At 39.0% G+C, this 9,871-nt stretch overlaps 1 protein-coding gene across 1 annotated transcript in view; it reads left to right on the top strand.

The window, feature by feature from the left end:
- The window catches only part of LOC118559393 (UPF0602 protein C4orf47 homolog), a 10,558-nt gene continuing 687 nt past the window's right edge, over positions 1–9,871 (top strand). Inside the window, exons 1-7 of the mRNA XM_036130116.1 lie at positions 1–390; positions 479–587; positions 2,705–2,924; positions 3,058–3,195; positions 3,475–3,550; positions 5,845–6,030; positions 6,133–6,296. Of these exons, the coding sequence (XP_035986009.1) occupies positions 488–587; positions 2,705–2,924; positions 3,058–3,195; positions 3,475–3,550; positions 5,845–6,030; positions 6,133–6,296 (884 nt within the window). The 5' untranslated portion in view covers positions 1–390; positions 479–487. The remainder of the gene's footprint in view (positions 391–478; positions 588–2,704; positions 2,925–3,057; positions 3,196–3,474; positions 3,551–5,844; positions 6,031–6,132; positions 6,297–9,871) is intronic.

A 9,871-nucleotide genomic window follows, 5' to 3' on the forward strand; every position in this document is an offset into this window, starting at 1 on the left:
TGAAACCTTTTTAAAACCTTGGTATAGCTTGATACTGATAAACATGCAATGCTGTCTTCAACATTCAGCAGGACTCACACAATAGTCAAACATCCCTCCTTTAATTCCTACAACAGGAAGTTTCAAGCAACTCTGTTTTATTAGGTTGCACAGGTTATTCCTAAATGGATTAAAAAAACAATAAATCATAATTCTTTACCAAAACATCTGTTATTTAGTTTAAGTTATTTATTTCTCCATTCAATCAGATTTTATGCTTTTATTTTGAAAGGAACCATTATTTGGGATTACCTAGTCTGCTCTCCATGACAACCAGCCTGTGTACACAGATACAGTATACAGAACCTGGTTTAGTACCCCAGTAAAGGGATTGAGTTACTACATCCGCAGGTAAATTTAGATCTGTATCTTTGAGACCGTACATTCTATGTTTTACACGCAATAATTGTGTAAGTAAAGTGTTTGCTGGTGTTTACAGAGAACAAGGATGCCGTCGGCTCATGGAAAGAGTGATATGGAGCGTTTGGGTGTTTTTATGGAGATGAGCTACATCTCTGTGGGAGACAAGTACACTCCAACCAACAGCCGTAAGGATGACAGACTTTATTGACCTGTTTTATTAGGTAGACAGCACCTTTAAATCATCTCACAGCTTAGATCGTGGAAGTAACAGACAACTGCAGTATTGGGCTAGAGAAAGGAGTTTATATCAACATCCATTATTGATTTATTACAACTTTTAAAAATAAAGTAATACTGGATGAAATATCACTTTGCATTGAAGAAGAAAATTATTAAACACATGGCATGAACTATGTTATTACATGTTAAACGTTCTGAGTTTATTTTAAACCCCAGCAAAGGCAGTTAAGCCCAAGGCTATTCATACCCCTGGCATATTTGGAGTTAAGATAGTTTTCATTTTACAACTTTGTTTTGATAATAAGAAATAAGAAAAGCATCTCACAAAAGCAGTTGTATAATATAAAAGAAAACCATTTTTAAAACTGTGATAATTGATCTATTTTATCTACAAATGAATTCAAAATTTTATGTTGAAAATGGCATATCATTCTCAATCTTCTTTATTCAGCATTACAGTAATGAAACCCATCTTATAACTGTTCAGCAGCTTTATGCGTGTTTCTTTTGGTATTTTGACATTTTGTCCTTGGCAATTAGCTCCAAGTCTTTAAAGTTGGATGGTCTCCTTGCAATTATCCTAATCAAAAATCAAGAGTCTTTATTGTCATTATGTAAATATAATGAATTTTTTATGAGACACCAGTTCAGAATTCACACATAACGCACAGACAAAATCAAGACATAATGTTCAAGTTGAATGTACCAACACCTCCTGAGAGGCTAAAAGTCTGCAAATAGTCCTTAGTATCAGATGTGATTTAAATGTTACGCACTCCCTGAGATGCTTATACTGTGAAAATAGACATTAGCATGTGAGAAAAAGTGTAAATAATTCTGAATCGCATCAAGAATCTAGGGATATTTGAAAACACCAAGATAGAGGATTAAGCTAGAAGTTTCCAGATATCCTGGCTGAATTAAGCCTTGGGTCAGTTTCACAGGAGCAGTAGCACTACAGTAGCAAGTTACCATGGTGGTTTATTCTGTGCAACTAAGCCTGCTCTAGACCGGGCTAACAGCCAGTCTTAGTGAGACAGCATCCCCTGTTGAAGATGTTCAGACCTTCTGTTGTGTTGAGAGTCAAAACGTGCAAACAAGCTGTTGAAAGTGTCAGGGAGAGCCAGGTCGTTGCTGGGCTGCTGATCACTGTGCCTATAATCTGGGATGGTCCTGATGCCTCTCCACATGTTAAGTGGATTGTTGCTGTTGAAGTGGTCCTCAATGTGCTGCTTATACCCATGTGAAACCATGGATGGACTATCTGGTTATGAAAGATTTTCATTGTCTTTATGGGTAAGACACCATCAGTGCAAAAGTGAATATAGGACAGCAGCACCGTGTATTCCTCCAGATCAGCACCTTCTTTAAACACCCCGCAGTCTGTGTGTTCAAAACAGTCCTGTAAGGCCAGCAGTACTCTTCAGTCCAAACCTGAATGGTTCTTATTTTCATGAACGGGACAGGTGGACCCAGTTTCCAGCCAGACTAGCAGAGGTTGGAGTTAAAGGCGATTTATTAACAGAAGATAAAACAGGCAGAAACCAAAAATGGCCATAAAGCCAAAAACTGGAAGTCAGTGTCAAAAACTCAGAAATAGTTAAAAACCCAACTAATGGCAAACTGAAAATAAACTACACATAAGTCAGATTGGCTTAGTAACAAAAAGGGTAGGATAAATCAGATTATCAGGGAAACAGACAGAATCAGAACTGTCCCTCTGTGGGACTATTCAGGGGAATATTTATTGTATTAAAACTCAGACACTAGCACCTAAAATAATGTAACACAATAATTTAATTCAGAATAAACATAATTAACATTGTTAATCTGCTAAAAGTTCAGGTTAAGCTTTTACAAAGAATTTAAAAGTTTTCTCTGGCAGACAATTCATTGATTAAAGGAGAAACAACAAGATTACAGGAGATCCAAGCCACTTCATTAGAATCCCTGTGGTGAGATATGTGTGAATTTGTTGGAATTTGGTGGGTTAGCAACATTTTCAAATAAAATGTCGTGTGATTTAAAGTCCATGCCTGTGATGTTTCCATTTTCAATCCAGGTTCATTCAATGAGTCAGCATATCAAGGCTGCCAGATGCAAGCGGGTGTCACTAAACAACTGTGTGCTCTGCAAAGTGGCTTTTTCGACAAGTCCTTTAAAAGGATTTTTGAGAAAGAAGCCCTGAGTGAACCCCTGAGACTGGCTCGGAGAAACAGGATGCAGCAGGCCAAGAGGAACGTGGGCAAAGCCTTCCTGCCCTGTAGTGGGACCAAGAAGCCGTGAGAATACCAATACTTTTGGAAAAAAAATATTATAGGAAGAGACAAAAAGCAATGCATCCTAGTGCAAATGCTGTGAAAAGCAGATGAAATCTTAACTGATATTTGCCTCATGATTTCTTTCTGCCTGCAGCTGTGGTTCTGGTAGTTACTACGGCACCTTGTCTGGACCTATTAAAGCCACAAGTCCACTGTCAATCCCCAAGAAAGCTCACCGCTCACCTGGACGCAATATTGTCACTTCACCACCCAAGAAAGGCAGTGGTTACAGGTTCATGGCAAGCAAAAGTAGTTCCTAAGAACTGAGACCGCCTCTTACCCCCTCTGTGGGTCAATGACGTAGAAGCAGAATCATTGTTACAGAGCTTAACTGTGAAGATTAATTGCAATAAAGTCCCTGTAATTTAGGACGGTTTCTAGTAAGAAACGCAAAACGATATACGAATCACAATATGAATAAGTGATGAAATGTTTACAAGTGTTTAGAGCAACAGTTCTCCAGGGTTTTTGAAGGTCTTCCAAAGTTTGTGTGTTTGTTTTCGTTTCCCAGCTATCCCAATATCACACTGTCTAAAACTGACCTGTATGTTTCCGACCCATACGACAGAGCCAAAGAACTCCTTAAGGTAAATATTGAGCTTATTATTTGTTAGATTGAGATTGACATTTGGCTAAATGAGCTAACATGTCAAACATGTTGCATTCCCCTTTGTAAAACTGTGTAAAACTGTGAAAATGTAAATTAGAAGCAAATGTTAAGCACTTTAATAGCAATATTAGTAATTGTCTGTTCAGAATACATCTAGTATCAGTATCTTTGAGTATGTGTCATGTCTTAGTGTCATGCTCACCACATCTGGCCTCTGGGACCTCTGCCCATTCCTCAGGGCTAAACTGCTCCAGCTCCTTCATGTCTGATGGTTTTCACTTGGGAACAGTGATCTTCAAGTCTAACCAAAGATTCTCAATTGAATTGAGTTCTGGACTTTGACTTGGCCCATACAACACAATTGAAAGTTTCTCTTTAAACCACTCCAGTGTTGCTTTAGCAAATAAAATCCAAGCTGAACTATAAACAAAATAAAAATAAACCAAGTTATTTTGTACCATTTTGCAATTCTGGTAAAATGGTTTCACGGTTCCACTCTGTGTGCTCCACGTACTGATCAGAGAGCACCACTGATTGATGGGTGGGGCAGGTGCCCTATAGTTGGGCAGGTTGCTGCATGTCAGCTGTTTGTGTGGCCGTGTTTTTAGGGATCTGCTTATCTGAAATCCCAATAGCCATTTTTCAACCAAGAAGTTATTACTGTAATTTGATTATTTTAGTAAGCTATGTAACTTGTTACAATCTCAGGTTTTGAACAGGCACAATACTGGTGTAGCCTCAGTGTGCACGTGTGATGTTGCTCACAGAGGTCCAATGAATGCTCAGACACATGAAATATTAGGGGGAACATTGTTTATCAGTGTAGCTCTATAACATCATTTGTCACTTTGAGTTTCATCAAGCCTCTCTGTGCTCAGACATTTTCCTGTCAGCTGCAGCATTTGAAGCATCAAAGTTGTTACGCTGCATCATTGTGAATCATCCAGCTGCTGCTATTTTCTCCTCTGTTCTGCTCCTGCTCTTCTAGACTGTTAACGTTCATAATCTTTGTCGCCGCATTTCACAGCAGCAGGTTGGTCATCTCAGCCTCCGCCCTGACCAGACATTTCTTGTCCTCTATTGCTCGGGATGCCTCTTTGTGCATAAGTATGCCGAAGGCTGAGTTTAAAGTTGTTCTCTGAGCACATGCGTTATGTTTGTGGTCCGAGCAGACTCAACAAGACTGTCTTAAGCCATTAGCACCAGTCTTAAAGGGCTGAGCCTACAGAAAATCACACTTTTATTTATTATAACCCCAAATTCTATAAGTGTAGGTGCAGCACTAATCTGTGTGCATAATGGTTTCTTAAATGGCTGTAGAAAAAAAAACAGTATTTGGAAACCAATTTTCCAGTCTCAGCAGAATTTATTGTCAATGATACCAGGTTGAGGAGGAGAGGTGGGCGTAATGTTTTTTTTTCGGTACTGCGCTGTGTGCTAGGGATAAACATACTTGGGAAAATGCATAAGTACAGACTGTAGGAGGAAGAATGAGGGCTCCGTTACTGAAAGCCCCCAATGTTACAAGTCCCTAAAAATGCCTCTTAAAAGTATGCACCCACGTTACTGTGTGACTAAATTGAGTAAGTGCACCTGAATTCAAGTGCAAGGCGACACAACAGCCCTACAACGCCTGCCCCTTTCGCGCTGCCCTCTTCTGTTTCTTGGTGCCCCCTTACAGAAATGTCCAATTTGACACACATCGTGAAAATATATGACACCACCTTCACATGCTTCTCAACAAATATCATGTTTCCAGCATCTCCTTGCATTTGGTTTAACACAGCTGCAGCTCTTAGGCACATGACTTTCTCCGTACGCCGCCAGTTTACTGAAAGCTAGAACATGAGGCTTGCTGAAGCATTTAATTTTATTGTTTCATTTTATTGTATTTTATAACTTTAGGTGACACCCCCAGAAAAAAGAAAATATGTACTTTTTTGGTTTGTTTGTTGTAGGAGAGCCATTTGATTGGGTGGGTCCTGGAAAAAAAGTGGCTGGGTCATGGCCCGCCCAAGCCCATAGCGACGCTCATGTGTTCAACATTTAGCATTCACAATCAGCCTTATTGCTATAGCTAGGAGATGTTGGGATACACACGGGAACTGCTCAAATCCAAATAAAACACAATGAGGTTTGTGATTAGAACATCACAAAATGTGAAAACGTTTGCAAGGCACAGCATGTAGGACATGAATTAGTACAATCTGCATCAATGTTTTGCTCTGTTTTCTTTGAATTTAACATATTTTGAAATCTGTTTTTATGCAGAGGGAGGGAGCAATCCATCGCTCCAAACTAAAAGATGGACCCTTCAGAATCAGTCTTCACCCACAGGATTATTTCCAAGGCAATCCTTATCGCAGCCACAAGACACTCCCACCTGCACAAAAGCCCCTCCAACTCCAAAAGAATGTTCCCATGGTTCCTTTCAAGCCCTCCTCTCCCAGCAAACGGGTAACTTGGCTCAATGATGAGTAAAGAGAAACTTTAGAAATCATATATAATGCTTTATACATTTATTGGTATGTCTGTTCTTATGTCTGTTTCCTGCCTTAGATTGGAGGAATGAAAGCTGGTACATTTAATGCATATCCTTCACATTCTGCTGATCCATATGTCATTCGCCGCTCCAAACCGGCCAATCAAGAGCCAGTGTTTCGTCCTGCTCCTGGTCCCAAGAGCACACCTGTGAAAAGCATCATCTCTGTCAATGTCAACAGGTTTGCTACAGGTCTCTCTCTATTCAGTTTACATGGAGGACATTCAGCTAATGCAGAAGCATCTTATTTTACTTGTACTTGGAGGCTTGAAAGCTTGAAATATTTAGACTGCCTCAAGGAAAACTCTTACATTAAGTGTTCAAATACAGAGCGAATACATTTTCCAATGTCGCACAAATAATAGAAACCAATCAAAAGGTCGGAATTCAAATTAATAAATTTGTGCTCACAGTTTATTTGTAATTTCTGAACTGCATGCGGTGTCCCAGAGTGAAGAACACATAACTAAAATTCTTATGAGTTTGGGACAAAGATAAGTAGGTTACAAACACATTTTTAATAGTTTATGTCTGAATTCTCCAGAGGAGAAAACCTTGCTGGCACAGCAAGGTATGGAGGAATTTTATTACTATCTATTACTACTATCTTTATTACTATCCACTGAAACATGATTTCTTAGTTTGCTTGCTTGTTTGTTTTGTTGAAAAAATGGCAAAAAGTTTCACTGTCAACATTGTTTTGGGAATATAACAGAATAGTGTGAATATACCCAAACCAGTCAGTGCAGAGCCAGCACTCCTCGGCTTCAGTCTGTCACTATGGGTACCTGAGCAAGACCTTTGACCAAAGATTGCTCCCCATGTACCGCTCAGCATGGCTGCACGCTGCTCCCTAAGGGATTGATAAAACACAGAGACATTTATTTATTTAAAGTGTTCAGTTTTAGCTTAGATACAATAAGCATGCTGCGAGTATACTTGCAGTAAACAATTCTTCATGCCATCCTCAAAAACAACAGTAAAGAGGAAGAGGCAAGATGACACAGTGCTGGAAAAAGCAGCAGAGTGCTCCTAATTGCCCCAACTAATGGCCATGTTATCCAGTAAATTAGTTTACAAATGATGTTATTCAGTTGTATTACAATAAATGACCAACGATAATAATCATTCTTAGCCTAATTCTGTTAGATTTGTAGTCATATAGAACAGACTTTTTCATATTCTGTAAATAGCACTGCTGCTTTGGAGGACTCAACTATGCTGTTTGTTTAATAGCATGCAACGGTAAAAATAATTATCAATTAAAGTAATAACGATTTCTCTGAAACAGGCATGTCCAAAGTGCAGCCTGGGGACCATTTACCGTCCCTGTACTGATTTTGTGCAGCCCCCCCAACAGCATTTTAAGAACATTTTGGCATTTGTCATGCTTCATGAATTGGTGCTATATAAATAAAAATTTAATTGAATATGAAGCATTTCAAAACTTTTATTAACCACACTTTTTTACATTCTCATTGTAAATAGGACAATGTCTATCCAAGGACTTTTACTTAATTGCAAACTATGGTGAATTAAAATCTATTTGGTGTTTTCAAAGAGTTATTGACCCAAATCCTGTTCTCATATTTCTAGATGAAAAAGAGTTCATTTTTTTCAATCAAGCCCAAAATAATTTGCAAACTGGATGATCATCTTTTAATAAGGCAAATGATCTCTGTATCTACAATGATTTACACATCCCTTTCTTACAGATTTTTTTTCTCAAATTATCAAAAATGATCATATTTTTTGTATAGCAAGTTAAAGAAATACAACATAATTTTGGTTATTTTTTCAATACATTTTTTGGCCCTTGAGAGCTTTTGACTTTTTTCCAAACTTTTTGGCACGTGGGCCAAAAAGGTTGGGCACCCTTGCTATAAACAGAACGGGACCTCAAAAAATGTATTTCCCTTCCCCCTCTTGGCAACCTCAGGTAAATGTTTGGGTCCCTGTGTTTCAAAGTGAAAAGTTGCACCAACTATTTAACAATTTTCATCTTAGTCTTTGGTCAAAATACATGAAACATTGAAACAGGTGGCTAGCGGTAAACTAAAGGCCTTTAATATAGGCAAATTGTTGCTCTGATCCATATTCTCTTCCTGTTATCAGTCTAATGTGGGAAACTGAGCCTCTAATTGTGTTCAAAAATGTTCTGCAAAACCTAATTTGACAGTAAATTTGTTTTTTTTTTGTTTTTTTTATAGAATCTTGTTTGTAATGTACAATGAAAAGGCATAAAAAAGCTTGAACCTGCAAAGAGGGAAGATAAAATCATATGTTAGAAGCAGCCTTACCATCTACCATGCCTGCATGTCACTCTGTGGCTGGAACTCATTCCTGTGGGATTTAAGACGAACCATGCTAAACAAGGCTAAAACTTCCAGCTTTGATTGCTAAGGCATGGTCCTTTAATATTTTTAGTTACATTTAAAGCTCGGCTGTGTTTTAGCAATAACTCTATTAAACTCTGTTTAAGTTATTTATTTTGTCTCTCCATATTTAAAATAATTCTAGTCCAAAAACATGGAGGATCCTACTTGGAATCCCTGGGAACGAAAGCACTGGAGGAGTGGTCCTACAGATGGGACGCATGTGCAGATTAGATTTTCGATGCCATGCGGCCACCATTGGTGACCTTGGCTGCGGCTTTTTCCTGCCCTTAAACAGCGCAGCCTTATTTTACACCCAAGATGCACACCCAGATGACAGAGTATTATTGGTCTCCGTGGTGATGGGACACAAGTGGAGGTGGAGCAAATAGCAAATAGGGACAAGTTGCAAGTACGGCACATTGGCACTCCTAAATCTCATCTCATTCAAGCCCCAGCTCCTATCTTTAATGGCAGGATATGATGATTTTCAGTTCTTCCTTTTCACATTGAAATCATTCAGTTGTGGTCTATACAACGTTGAACTACAATGTTTTGGTCAGAATTCCTCATTAGTTTACCCCCAGGTTCCCTCTATTTACTCCTGTCCTGAGGTGCGTCTGAGAGCAACTCTTTTGGTGCTGTCTCTTTAAATGCAAATTAGACACTTCATACCCCGTCCAGAGCCATAGCATTTCACTTCACCCGGTTTGGGCATTTTGAGAAATAAAAATGGTTGGTGATACGTCGTTGTTTGCGGAGAGTTAGGTGAAGACGGCAACTTTTGGTGGATTTACTTGACAGAGTCCGCTTTTCGGAAGTGGATAAGACACGTTTAATAAGGATTTACAGACGCAGGAAACAACGACAGACTCTGAGCTTCATCACACTGCTAAGCAGAATCATAACTGGAAATCGTGTGTCACGGTAGGGAAGCAAGTATTTTTATGAACGTATGAAATGTCAGCTGACTGTAAGGAGATGACGCGGTCTTCTCATGCGCTCTTTGTTATTAGAGAACCGGGCTACTGAAAAACCGGTTGTGTCTGGCTCGGTTCAGTTTAGTTTGCGTTCCATTTACACTCAATAGTTATCTCGGTTACCGAGCTCGGACTGGTCTCGGCACATAAAGAAATCTATGCAGCACCTGCACAAACACAAGTGCAACATCAATATTTGTTAGGACCTCATGCAGGTCACTCTTTGTTTGTTCTGTGTTTGACTTTTAGCTTTGGCTCTCTTTGGCTCTCATCTAAAGATGATTTTAGCTTTACTTACATTAAATAGTCTTTGGGATTAAATACAAAATGACAAGGTCCTGATCAACAGTAGCTATTCATGAAGGAAACATGGAGGCAAAGTGGTTTACTAACTTCGATCA

The sequence above is a fragment of the Fundulus heteroclitus genome, unplaced genomic scaffold (assembly GCF_011125445.2).
Source record: "Fundulus heteroclitus isolate FHET01 unplaced genomic scaffold, MU-UCD_Fhet_4.1 scaffold_28, whole genome shotgun sequence".
Taxonomy (NCBI): Eukaryota; Metazoa; Chordata; class Actinopteri; order Cyprinodontiformes; family Fundulidae; genus Fundulus; species Fundulus heteroclitus.